At 40.1% G+C, this 14,130-nt stretch overlaps 1 protein-coding gene and 1 long non-coding RNA gene across 23 annotated transcripts in view; one reads left to right on the top strand and one right to left on the bottom strand.

Moving 5' to 3' along the window:
- The window catches only part of LOC127367612 (tripartite motif-containing protein 16-like), an 86,630-nt gene that overhangs the window by 28,321 nt on the left and 44,179 nt on the right, over window positions 1-14,130 (top strand). For 3 of the 18 annotated variants that reach the window (XM_051407630.1, XM_051407632.1, XM_051407631.1), the window contains exon 3: window positions 12,224-12,316. The exons of 8 other annotated variants lie outside the window; for them this stretch is intronic. In XM_051407630.1, the coding sequence (XP_051263590.1) occupies window positions 12,224-12,316 (93 nt within the window). Of the gene's footprint in view, window positions 1-8,896; window positions 10,330-10,541; window positions 11,045-12,223; window positions 12,317-12,459; window positions 12,645-14,130 lie in introns of those variants that run through there. 7 more of the 18 variants (XM_051407617.1, XM_051407615.1, XM_051407616.1 and 4 more) reach the window with 5 other exon arrangements.
- LOC127367617 (uncharacterized) overlaps window positions 1-14,130 on the bottom strand; it is an 85,146-nt gene that overhangs the window by 33,696 nt on the left and 37,320 nt on the right. The window contains exon 4 of one of the 5 annotated variants that reach the window (XR_007885512.1): window positions 7,651-7,922. The exons of the other annotated variants lie outside the window; for them this stretch is intronic. This is a non-coding gene — a long non-coding RNA (uncharacterized LOC127367617). The remainder of the gene's footprint in view (window positions 1-7,650; window positions 7,923-14,130) is intronic. 5 annotated transcript variants of the gene reach the window in all.

Below are 14,130 nucleotides of genomic sequence, written 5' to 3'. Positions count from 1 at the left end.
TGACACTGCCGAGTAGTTTACAGTACATATTTAATTCGGCGTCCGCGTGATCCACTAACAACCACGTATTTTAATGACAAATCTTGTTTTTTCCATCTATTGCCACGGTCTTCTCCCACTGAAATAGTGAGGCTGGTCACGAGTTGATGCGACAAAGTCGGCCAAAAAGTTTGTATTTATGTATTATATTGATTCTGAATTGACCAGAAGACTGTTGAGATATGATGAGTTTTTTTTCTTGTGTTTCTACAGTTATGTGCTAGCCAGCCTTCTAATACCTTCTAATTATCTTTAGCCAGCCAGCTAACACTAGCTTATTAATGCCAGAGAACGTCTAATAATGAGAGAACTTCCACTCTCTGTAAACTTCTGGGTTCTGAACTGTTGCAGTTCCCCTCTGGCTCCATGTGAGGGCGCTCACAGGATGAGTGCAGAATGAATGGAGCTCTATGGAGCTATACCCTCAAAATCCACTTTTCTCAGGATATCATTGTTTGTCTAGTAATTTGAATGTTGCATTCGAAAGGCAAAGAAATTACACATTGCTGGGTGTTAGATTTGTTAGAGTCACTTATTTTCTTTAAAAAGTCTTTTAAAATGTCAGTGACGTCACACACATCGTACGGCCAGAGATACCGTTTTACGGCGATCCTCGAGTCTCTTTGTGCTTCCTTTTCTCTCGAGGCATCGACGACACAGACGTAACGATCGGCAGATAAAAGTACCAGCAACACAAAAAAAGTTGCTGTTAAAAATCTGCCTTAACATTGTGGTCCCGGTTCGGATGCCACGATGCCATCGAGCGGGATCTCTGGTCGTAATCAGTCCTTCACTGACCAATCAGCGTTCATTAGCAGAATGCTAGCGCGTTATGGGCAACAACAACTCGTCCTGTAAGAAATCTAAAGGACATCAGAACTCGTTCATTCAGCTTTCGACCTATAACCCATGTTGAACTTGCAAAAACTACAATCAGATCTGAGATTTCTCAACCACAATCAGGTGTAGCCGTCTAGCTCCATCTGCTCCCATTCATTCTGCACTGATGGGAGAGCGCCCCCAGTGGACCTCTGCTGGAACTGCAACCAGTATTCGGTACAATGGGACTTAATAGAGAGAGGCCAGGCTCTCTGTAGACGGGCTCTGGTAAAACCTTAATACTCCTCTGTAGCTCGCTGTGTGTGTGTGTGTGTGTGTGTGTGTGTGTGTGTGTGTGTGTGTGTTCACAGGCAGGCCTTTGTTGTCGTGGCAACCAGGGGAGACCACAGCACTTGAGACTTTTGAGAGAGACAGAAACATTTAAAATGAATCCCCTCAAACTCATGGCCAGGAACGACGGAAACCAAAAAGACCGTGAGCGTCGTCATCTTGTTGACTATAGGACTGCCGAGTTTCAGTGGCTAAAGTTAAAAAATGTGACCTGGGGAGATTGAGAAAGGAGAGGTTCAACGAGCTCCTTTAAACATTTCTCCTCTACATTTTAACATGGGAGTAGATGGGGCCGTGAGAGGGCGTTGCTGGCGCATCAGTGCGTCTCCCGCCAAAACTATTTGTCTGACAGCTTCAGCAGTAGTATCACTGCGACCCCAACGGATTTACCTACGTTTCTATCTATAAATTATGTCTGTAGAGTGACATTTGTGGCCTTGAGAGCAGTTTACCAATTTATTTTTTGTCAAATATTTCTCTCTCCCTACACTCTAGTGATGATGTCACGCACTCTGGCAGGTGGAGATTCTCGCAATACACACCCATTCATTTTTTGGACCGGTTTTTGGGGATTTATCGGCAAACAGTTTGGCGAAACGCTTAGAAAAGTCATAGCACTAATGTCCTCACCGAGCCGCACGTTTTGATACCTTTTTTGTGTACGTGCACCAAAACTGCAGGAGGAGAAGCGCGCCGAAAAACGTACGGAAGAATAAAATATTATAAGTATGGGGAAGAGTAGTATTGTGCTTTTCAAGGCACAATAATAACTGCAGCAAGTTTGTGTAAAACCAGAGATTTGGATGAAGTTTGAGCAGATTATTTCCTTTGAATATTGATCAGAGATCAGTTTTCCTGATATTTTAGGGAACTTTTTATACAATTCTCTGTCTGTATTATGTATTCTTTAGTTATTTAGTAGGTCGGGAGGCCTTCTTGGTTTTATGGGGTGTTAGAAAACTTTAGAAAATAAATACAGTAGACATATCTCAGCATTTTTGTTTGATTTGACTTTGAAGACCTGAACACAAACTATATTCACAGAACCTCTGATAAACAGCCTCGTCCTGCATTAAAGAAGTTCAAACAACCAAAGAGCTAAAATAAAAATATATATAACAGTCATATTGTATATTTTTCTCTTTATAATATTTTTATTTTTGTGCTTTTTGACTTGAAGTCCGTGTTTCCTTTATTTATAGTTTTTAGCACTTTATGTTTATTATGTACAAAGATAACAAGGCAAATTCCTTGTATTGAAAACCTTCTTATAATAAAACTCACTCTGATTCTAATATCTTGTTCTTTACATTTTCTTTAATTAGCAAGTAAATAACAGACTTTAATATCTTCTCACCTCCGATATAAAACTCAGGATGAATGTAATTATGTAACATTAATTGTATTGTTTTCATTGTATTCTGGTGTAATCAACATATTTACTCCTTTAAATTCATTCAAAATGTTTCTGTGACGCCTACAAATGTATAGTCACAACTGTTAAAATGTTTTGTGTATTAGCCAGTGAAAAAGGTCAAATGTTAATGAATCTTTACAAGACATGGGAGTAGTAGTTTTAAAAGTGCAATTTCCCAGTTGTGCCACAAGAGGGAGTGTCCACTTTGGTGAGCGCTAGTAGGGCTGCGTGAGGCTTCTCCTGCACAAAACAGGTTAGTAGTGTGTCATATCTTGTCACAAAGCATTTATAAGGACTTTTTTTATAAGGACTTCATTATGTTGTTTTGACAACGTTTGATGTGTAAAACAGTAGTTTGCTCAGCTAAGAAACTGAGTTTTCCTGCAATGAAATCTTGCTCGCTCCTCTTAATACTTCTTTTATTTCTGGTCCCTGCTCCTTGACATACCCTCTGTCTTGTATTTGTTTTGTCAAAGCTTTGTGAAGTACGGTTGTGTACAGGGGCGGATCTAGAAAAATATTGATGGGGTGGCGAGAGGGAGGCAGGAATTTTTGAAGGGTGGCAACATATGGCAGACGTGTATATATACTGAATTTAATCACAGTTTGATGACAAATAGTATGTACACACTACAAAAGGGCACGAGCTGCCATTTACAAACTCATACAGACAAACTTAATCTCATGCAATCAATGTCTTGCATTTGAGGTTTCATGTGAAACAGTTCATATTAGGAAGAAGTGACCATACAATGTGATCTCACTTAATAGGAGATAGAAGTATGGTAACACTACTGTAGGTGGGGCATTATCACAGGAAAGGCATTAAGGTAAAACACAGGTGATGAGTGGCAGATGTATCAGAGGGGAAGCAAACAGTTTTTGATTGTGTCAGAGAGGCAGCGTTGCAGGCAGCATTTGTACCAGAAGAAACTATCCAAAGAAATACTTACCCATGAAGATCTATGGACTGAGCTGTACTAAGGTGAGCATAAATACACTGTGGAAATAAATGGGTCACGGCACTCAAACAAGGTACTGGACATGACTTTTATTGTTTACTCAGAACACACATTCTCCCCATTTGTCCCTCAGTAGCTTGAACAATTTTTTGACATTTTGTTTACACCATTTACACCAGTGTCACATTTGAAACTTTTCTTTCTCACACACACACACACACAGAAATTTAAAGTGCAGATTCTGTTGAGGTCATCATTTTAACAGCTTTGTAAAGGCTCACCAGTGAGCATAACATGAAGTTGTCATTCCTATAACAGCTGAATGCGGCGATTTCCATGTTGCTCAGCAAACCGCTTCACAAATGTATCTAGATCTAATGCTTTTGTGCGTTTTGATTCAATGCTGAGTACAGCCAAACTCGATAGTCTCTTTTCTGTCATAGTAGACCGTAAATAAGTCTTTATGAGCCTGAGAGATGAAAAACTTTGTTCACAGGATGCACTGCTCACAGGTAAAACAACCGCTATTTTACACAAGCTGAACAACTCATAAAAAACATCCTCGTATGGTTTCAAAAACTGAGTGAACTCCATTAGAGTGGTAGGACTCTCCTTTTCCCCCTTTTTTCTGTCTAGTACTTGGTGAGAAAAACCTTTCTATGCTACCTTTCCTCTTCATTTCTGTAAAATTCAAAGTAACTTAACAATGTTTTCGTTGACAGACGTTGAATCAATATTAGCTTTTGTAGCCTATTTTACACAGAACTAACGTCAGACCTAGCTAACATTACATGTACAGTTAGCGAAATAACGTTCTTCAACCTGATTTTTATCATCTCAAAATCAGCATTGCAACTACACTGTAACACATTGTTGTAATTTCTACAGTCAAATTTTACAGTAACTTCTTGTTCTGTCATTTTACAAAGTATAACTGTACATGGCAATGCATCATGGGTCCAAAATAATGACAGTAGCTGACAGCATTTTCCCACAGTAACATATTGTAAAATGACAGGCGAGCTGTATTCTGACTGTAGATGATGCGTATTACAGTTAAATACTGTTGATATGGGATTGCATTAAATTGAAAGAGGAGCACGTGCACAGTTGATGTCAGAAACACCGGCCACGAAGTCAGCTCTGTGGTGAGAACAATGTTTTATTTGTGTTATTGACTGTAATTACCCATTATTTTAGCAAAGTGAATCTGAATCTGGTGTACAAGGAGCAAGCAGTCGGGAAATCTCCAACCAGAGTACCTGCTGCCTGAGGCTATGTTGATGCAATTATATTACTACTGGTCAGTAACTCATACAATCTTTTGACAAGAACTCCAAACTATCCCTTTAACCGTTATGACATTTCCACTGTATTAGTCATTGCATTGTAGAGCCACTTCCTGGTTCAGCTTGCCTGGACAGCACAACTGAAATGATAATGAAAAATGATTAACAGCCTAATTTTAGTTTTTTCATGTTTTGCAGTTTTTCATATTGGATGGGCAAATGATGAGCTTGTCTTGAACAACGTGATATTCTGCTCTTTCTTGTGGAGCAGCTGTGAGCGCAGTTTTTTCATGAAGTTTCTTTTCATGTGATTTTGTGATTTCAGATGTTTCATTGGACTCAACCCCATCAGTGGCACCAAGACAGCAAAGCTGGTCAGCCAAAGAAGTGGGAAGATACATGAGAAGAAGAACAGCTCAGTCAATCCTCACGTCTCCTCTCTCCTCAGGCCATTCATGGACTTTGAATGGCTTTGAGCGTAAGTCATATGCAAAAGATGAGGATTCTTGTCTTCCCCACTATATGAGTGGACATTGTTCTTAAAGGGACATTTTGCAGATTTTCAACCATATCTCTATCTATCCGAGTTAGGGATATAGTGTGAATAATGGATTTAGCCGGCGCAGCTGCAAAATCTGTTGTTCTTCCAGCACCAGCCCCAGAGATATGGTGAACATCGGCAACAACAGCAGGCGTTTTTCACATTATATCCCTAACTCGGATAGATAGAGTTAAAGGGATAGTTTGGGTTTTTTGAACTGGGCTCATATGAAGTACTTATCTATAGTCGGTGTGTTAGCTACATTAGCTGCTGCTCAGCGATCCCTCAGTTTGGAGAAGCAGAGAGCTGCTCCAGCACAGACGCTCAGCTTTGCACTGCAGTGAACAGAGTCCAGATGCAAAGCGAATTTTAACCACCTAAAACAATCTATATCAGTTCTAGTGTACGTTGTATAGAGAAAATTCACACCGCTTTACATCTCCGTCAGACGGCCCTTTCCTTTGGCACTACATTTCTCAACCGTATAACTCACGTATTCCTACTAGTGATGGGTCGGTCCCGAACGATCCGGCTCTTTGAAGTGAACGACGGGAGCCGGCTCCTGATTGGGAGCCAGATCCGGATTTTTTCCCGTTTTTCCTCATTTTTTTCTGTTAAAGCTGCGTGATTGGTCAAGATGTGTGGCGGCGTCTGTGTATCTACACTGAGGAGCAGGAGGGTGGCGGGAGGGGTTACAGACACACACGGCACAGTGAGCATGTGAACAGGTGGGAGGGAGACGTGACAGAGCGAGAGAACTTGCTACATAGACAGAGACTACACACTGGAAAGGTGAGGAAAATGAGAATGACAGAAAATGTAGTAAAGTTTGGACATATATGTATATATGTGATAGACGCTTCAAAGGCAGAGTGTAGACTGCATAGTTAAAAATGTCATATTGAGCAGCTTTTTGTCTAATTGAGATGGGTCTTTGTTTTTGTATTTTAAAATTCCATGTTGAGTATATTAATAAATCCATATAAATAATAAACATTTGATATAATGTATGTATTTACATTAGATATTCATTTTACACATCATTTTGTAATCAATTCATTTAAGTAACAAAAAATCTGAGGAGCCACTTGGGAGCCGAAAGAGCCGGCTCATTTTAGTGAGCCGAGCCAAAAGAACCGGTTCTCTAAAAAGAGCCGGAATTCCCATCACGTATTCCTACGCATACGGCATAATACGGTGCGGCCGCAGCGGGCAAAGTTGCGCTTATGCGAAGGAATACGTGAGTTATACGGTATAAGGGCCGTCTGACAGCGATGTAAAGCGGTGTGAATTTTCTCTATACAACGCACACTAGAACTGATATAGATTGTTTTAGCTGGTTAAAATATGCTTTGCATCTGGACTCCGTTCACTGCAGTGCAAAGCTGACCTATTCGCTATCTGGTGGACAGTTAGATGAGAAGATCGATACCACGTCCATTAAAGGCACATAACGCACAGTAAAAAGGTTAAAAGTGAGATTTAAAGGTGCTAGTAGGCAGATTTTGTTACTTTTGGACCAAGCCAGGCTAGCTGTTTCCCCGTTTCCAGTCTGTGCTTAATTAGGCTAACCAGTTTCTGTCTGAAGCCTTATATTTAACAGGCAGATAGGAGAGTGCTATTCATTTCTCAATAATAATTGAGAAATGAATACCATACCATTTATGGGGATTCGAATTGAGTTCTGAAGGCATGTTGTAAAACTATTGAGTTTTAATAAAAGATGTTTTGTTGCAGCTCTGACTCTGGTTTTATTTAACAGGTGAAGAAAATCTAATGTTGATGAATTTTGGAGTAACAGCAAGCCTGGTCTCATTCAATATGCATATTTTGCAAAGCTGCTAATGTGAAAAAGAAAAATGAACAGTAAAAACATTCTACAACAACATATTGTATTGTGAAGTATTAACAGCTATTTACTGGCAACTTTAGTTGCCAGGTAACCTCTGTAATTTGAATAGAATACAAGATAATGTTGTAAACTAGATTTTTCCAAGAAATAAACAACAACAACAACAAATTGCTGTAATTTATATTCAACAAAAACCTGTAAAAGTGATCCTGTAATATACTGTAATCCTTTTTACAGTAATTAACAGCAATTTTACTTTACTGGCAACTTTTTCTGCCAGCTATTTACTGTAAATTCTACAGTCAATGTGTTACAGTGTATGCTCGCACTGTGCTTTCATTATAATTCAATTTATTGATCGATAGTTAATAAGTTTTTACCTCTTTCCTCCCGTCTCTCCTGTCCTCGCGACTCCTGGCTCCCTCGCTTCGCGCCACTCAGTGTTTCCAACCAATCAGTGTCTTGCCGGCCGCTCTGACGTTATCTCGTGCTGCATTCAGTGCAGTCGGACATTGGAGATTCACGCTCGTAAATGTCAAATGCCGTAACTTTTCTTTTAATTCGTTGCTGCCAACTGGGGTGGCAGCAGGGGTGGCAAGGCTTTCTTTTAGGGTGGCACTTGCCACCCTATGCCACCCCGGTAGATCCGCCCCTGCACAAGTTGTGTAAAGTTGTTAAGTTAAGTTCATCTAAGTCATGTTACCAGGATAATATAATAATAATAATAATAATAATAATAATAATAATAATAATAATAATAATATATAGATCAAATATTTTGGTAAAGTTAAAAAGGGCAAAGGTATTTTTGTAATGATGGCCTGTTATTGTTATGTATACTTTGTGTTTAAGAATTTAGTAAAAATGTGAACAGCTTGGGCTTAAAAGTATTAATGCTACTGTAAATGTGGTGTTGGACCTAAATAGCAGTCACTGTTGGTGAACAATGGTACAAATTAGGAGTTTGAATTTGATTTCTGTTTCATTCAGCAGTCATTTTGTACATTTGTAAAATGTCAGTCCAGTGGGTTAGTATATGAACCTTAAAGCTTGATGTCATGTAAATTGCAAAATGAAGATTGTTGTGAACAAAACACTAAGTTGGTTTAAATGAAGTGAAAAAGAAAGATTCTGTTAAATAAAAACAGAGAACAGCCTGCTGAGCGATCACAAGTAACGTCTCCTGTCTCTGCTTTTCCTGCACAAAACAGGATACTATACCTGCTTACGGGTAACTCATGCTTGAGGCCTGTAACATTTTGATAGTTGTTTTATGATTTAATAATCAGTGAGTAACTTTTGGATGTTTTTCTTCATGTTGCCATCTTGAGCTGTTTTTCCTCTTTGTACAGGAAGAGAAGTTAGACACAGTGAATCTTTTACTCCTTTCCAGTCAGTTTTTATCCATTTGAATTTGACATTTTCAGTGTGTGAGTGGAGAGGACTACAACTGCATGTTATTGTGCAATCCTGTGTTGTATAATGACAATAAAACAGAACTTTAAACCCTCGATAACCCCTCCCTCTTCTTCCTGATTCAAACACAGCGAGCTACACTCTGTTCATGTATTTCCTTGTTCCCTCCCCTTCAGATCTACAGTTTGTAGATGGGTGTAACCAACATGAGCAAGAGCTGACAGGCCCCATTCACTGCAGAGACACATGTTGTTGAGATCAGAGCTCAACCCGGCCTCATTTATAAGGAAGTGAAACTCAGACAGTCGTTGTCACTGAGAGGTGAAATGGCGCAGAAAGGAGTTCAGCTGGACCGAGAAACCTTCTCTTGTTCCATCTGTCTGGATCTACTGAAGGATCCGGTGACTACTCCCTGTGGACACAGCTACTGCATGAACTGTATTAAAAGCTACTGGGATGGAGAGGATGAGAAGAAAATCCACAGCTGCCCTCAGTGTAGGCAGACCTTCACACCGAGGCCTGTCCTGCTGAAAAGCACCATGTTAGCAGATTTAGTGGAGGAACTGAAGAAGACTGGACTCCAAGCTGCTCCTGCTGATCTCTGCTATGCTGGACCTGAAGATGTGGCCTGTGATGTCTGCACTGGGAGAAAACTGAAAGCCCTCAAGTCCTGTCTGGTCTGTCTGGTTTCTTACTGTGAGAAACACCTCCAGCTTCATTATGATGTGGCTCAGTTAAAGAAACACAAGCTGGTGGACCCCTCCAAGAAGCTCCAGGAGAACATCTGCTCTCGTCATGATGAGGTGATGAAGATCTTCTGCCGTACTGATCAGCAGTGTATCTGTTATCTCTGCTTGATGGATGAACATAAAGGCCACGACACAGTCTCAGCTGCAGCAGAAAGGACTGAGAGGCAGAGAGAGCTCGAGGTGAGTCGACAAAACATCCAGCAGAGAATCCAGGACAGAGAGAAAGATGTGAAGGAGCTTCAACGGGAGGTGGAGGCTATCAATCGCTCTGCTGATAAAGCAGTGGAGGACAGTGAGAAGATCTTCACTCAGCTGATCCGTCTCATGGAGAAAAGAAGCTCTGATGTGAAGCAGCAGGTCAGATCCCAGCAGGAAACTGAAGTGAGTCGAGTCAAAGAGCTTCAGGAGAAGCTGGAGCAGGAGATCACTGAGCTGAAGAGGAAAGACGCTGAGATGAAGAAGCTGTCACACACAGAGGACCACACCCAGTTTCTACACAACTACCCCTCACTGTCAGCACTCAGTGAATCTACATCCAGCATCAATATCCTTCCTCTGAGGTACTTTGAGGATGTGACAGCGGCTGTGTCAGAGCTCAGAGATAAACTACAGGACGTTCTGAGGGACAAATGGACAAACGTCTCACTGACAGTGACTGAAGTGGATGTTTTACTGTCACAACCAGAGCCCAAAACCAGAGCTGGATTCTTACAATATTCACGTGAACTCACACTGGATCCAAACACAGCACACACACAGCTGTTATTATCTGAGGGGAACAGAAAAGTAACATTCATGAGTCAACAACAGTCTTATTCTAGTCACCCAGACAGATTCACTGGATGTGTTCAGGTCCTGAGTAGAGAGAGTCTGACTGGACGTTGTTACTGGGAGGTGGAGTGGAGAGGGGGGAGTTTATGTAGCAGTCGCATACAAGAATATCAGCAGAGCAGGGAGCTTATATGAATGTGCATTTGGAGGCAATGACAAATCTTGGTCATTATATTGTAACAATAACAGTTATAACTTTTATTACAACAATGTCTCAACTCCTGTCTCAGTTCCTCAGTCCTCCAGAGTTGGAGTGTATCTGGATCACAGTGCAGGTATTCTGTCCTTCTACAGCGTCTCTGAAACCATGACTCTCCTCCACAGAGTCCAGACCACATTCACTCAGCCTCTCTATGCTGGACTTTGGCTTTATTCTGGATCCACTGCTGAGTTCTATAAACTGAAATAGACAGAAGTCATTTCAGGGACTTTGTGTTAAACTCTGAGTTTGAATCCTTAAACTGATTTTGTCTTCATGTTTGTTGCTGAGAGCTGATTGTTGTGGCGTTTCTTCACTGCACAGAGATCAGCTGTCAATCAAACATTGTGGGCGGTACTTTGACATCTTCTCATTAGTTGTCCTGTAAATGTTTGAGTGTGTTTAGGTGGCGCTCCTTCCTGTGTCTGTTCAGCCATACATTTTTTGGTGTAGTAATATTTATTAGGTTAACTGTCACAATTGTTATTTTCTAATTGTAAGTATCAGTGAGAACTGGAATTATTCAAGTAAAACTATATATGTCTTTCATGTAATAAATAAACTGTGTGGGAAGAGTAAGTTTTATTGTGTATTTTCACATAATATTCAAAGGTTTCATAGTCATTGCCCATGAACTTAGAAATACCAAGTAAGTTTTAATAGTGTTTGTAATAGTGTTTTGAAACCGGGACTGACTGTATAATTAATAGTTCGCTAGATGCTGTGGATAAATGGCGGGTTTGCCAAAATGATGAGTTTCCTTCGCATAATGAACTCAAGGCAACGACAGAGTACACAACCGCTACACATAGGAGGGGAAGGGAGGAGAGAAAACGTTTCAAATATCCGCAGCGTCGGTTTGGAGAGCCTCTACCAGACCTCACCAAAACCCTGCTGCTAATCATTATTTAAGCTAAAGAGGAAGCTATGGTTTTTGTTCATTTGCAGTGTACTCGTAGTTTGCCACAAATCTTAAATCTTACTGAGACAGAGCAAACAGAGGTCAGGAGAGATGTTCATTCCCACAAAATGTCACTCAGTTTATCAGGATAAATATGATTTCATTTATTGGCATTTCAGATTTGTTTCTTACTGTGGCTGTATATTTTTATTCCATATATGAAAATACTTTATGTGTCTTATTTCAACTAAAAGAACCACCACTTGTAGAAATGATGCACTTTCCATCTTTTTGAGTTGTTATAGAGCTACTGATGAGCCTTAAGTATCTGAAATTCAGATTCATTTGTGGAAATTGGAAAAAATTCAAATGATCTATCCAAAAACATTTCCTGTGATCATTTTCTTCCACATGCTTCATAAGGACCATCACCTTGTTTGGATCCCTTTCTTTCTAATCCCCTCGTCTATATTTTGCTCATAATTTGATATGAAGCCTCATTGTTCTCTATTCTGATTCCGTTTACACTGTTTCAATTTGGATTCTGCATTATTCTTGATGCATATGACACAGCTCTCTCTCAACAACGTGAATCTAGACCAGCAATGCTCTTGGAGGAGAGGAACAGAATCACAGCGGCAAAAATGCAGGATTTTCTTCATTTAAGATTTAACACATGTGGAAATGGGTGTAATGTTTTAGATCAGAGCCATATTTTCAAATATTATCCAAAATACATTGGTTTGACAGTGGTACAGTTCATTTTGGTTACATGATCCTCTAGTTTTAATGTAGTATTTCTTGTAGTATTCTGTAGTTTTAATGTATTATTTTGTCTTTGTGTTTTTGTCCTTAAGCCCAAAGCAACAACTTTGTACAGTTGACACAGTGCCATCTCAAACAGCAACTACAGCAAGCTGTGTCACAAGAAAAGCCATCTGGCTATTCAGGTAAAAACAAAATTGTGTAGTGCTTTGCAATTCATAAGTTGTAAGAGGTTTACCATCATCACAGAATATACATACTATTCCAAATGAAAATGAAGCAGAATATGTACTATGCACCTGAACATGGATTCACATATATTTTACAGGATATCAGCAGAGAGGAAGTTCAAGAGGACCAGGCTGAGCAAGTCCTGAGGATCTGTGTCTTCCACACAAGTGAAGAAGATGAAGGTGCATCCGACACTGATGTGTCCATTGTTATTGAAGGGACTGAGGTACTTGACAACTATGGAAGTGTTACAAAGGCCTGTCTCCTGCTCATGAGCATCATTTATGCCATGAATTTGAGTTACCCCCAAAAACAAAGTACACTTTGGAAGTTTTTCAAAAGCTTCTTCTAGAGCTTGATGTCCCTAAGCTGTCCCCGAAAATCCTGTCTCTGCGAAACAAACTTGAGTCTGAGTGCACATGTATACGGCACAGTTGTTAATGTGGCTATTTGTCTATTTTCTTATTTTTCTCTCGTTTTAATGATGTCATTTTTATTTGAACTTGTTGCGCTGTATTAAATACTGTATGTGGCCATGTGGAGTGGCTACGTTTTGGGGACAAAAGAAAAGAAGTTAGATCAGCATTTTCAAGTTAAACCAGAGGTTCTCAACTGGTGGCTCGTGGGGCCATTTTTAATGGGTCACGGATGTGAGTGTGGGCATGAAAAGAGCGAGGGGCCAAATATCGCACTTTTTAGTGTCAAGATGCTCTGCTTTTTGTAGGATATTACTCATGATACAGAAACAGACGTTTAGAACCTCAGAGCAAAACACTGTTCTTTAAGATAAAAAGGAATAGTAAGCATGTCTTTTAAGATGCACCAGCATGTCAAATGTTTTCCAGAGTTTAAGGTTAAAAAGCCTCTCCAAACGATAGGCTACGTATGCTCTATGCAAACAGTTCCTGAACTTGTCCTTGTGCCTTTAACAAGCTACCTCAAACCCATTTTAGCCACCCGAAGATGAAATTTCTGTCATCGTCTACTCACCCCGATGCCGATAGAAGGACTCATCATGCTCTTCTGGGAGTTTGCCGAGATGTTTGTTTCTCACAAAACTGCATTGAACGGCAACTTGGCTTCAAACATCCAAAAAATGTCTCCATATTGCTCATCTGAAGTAATCCAAGTGTCCTGCAGCTTACACATTCCTAGATGTTTTGAAAAACAGAACAAAATTGTGTTTTGGCTTTGTTTGCTCTGCTTTGCTTCCACTGTGGTGCTGCGTGAACACGGATGGGCTAGCTGGAAGTTAGTAGTGTGTAAGTTTGTGTGCGGCGTTGGAAGGAGCACGCATTGGAAGAGCAGCAGAGCAAACACAGCTGAAAACACAAGTTTGTTATGTTTTGTACAAACGTCTTGGCATGTGTGAGCTACAGGACTGAATTAAAGTGTTCTCTAATGTCAGTAAATATTAAGTTTGGGGTAATGACACTGATCCTGGATCAGCATTTAAATGTACCTTTGAGTTTATTGTAAGGTATTCTTATTATACTGCAGTGGAGAACAGAGAGACACATCTCAAACCATCATGGACACAAAAATACTAATCTTGATCTCATGAATTAAGACTTTCTACTTCACTTGTTGAATATTGTAACTGTGTTATCTTGTGACCAGTTAAAGTCATCAGAAATCAGTATTCAGCAGCTTATTTTAAACTAAAATAAAGAATCTCCAGAGTATACCCCCTTGCCGCTTTATATTTTCTCAGCTCAAGCCTCCTTCTCACCTTTTCATCCCCTAACCAGTTTGTGTTGAGACTGAG

The sequence above is a fragment of the Dicentrarchus labrax genome, unplaced genomic scaffold, assembly GCF_905237075.1.
Source record: "Dicentrarchus labrax unplaced genomic scaffold, dlabrax2021, whole genome shotgun sequence".
NCBI lineage: Eukaryota > Metazoa > Chordata > Actinopteri > Moronidae > Dicentrarchus > Dicentrarchus labrax.
This window is presented reverse-complemented; position numbering and strand designations above follow the sequence as displayed.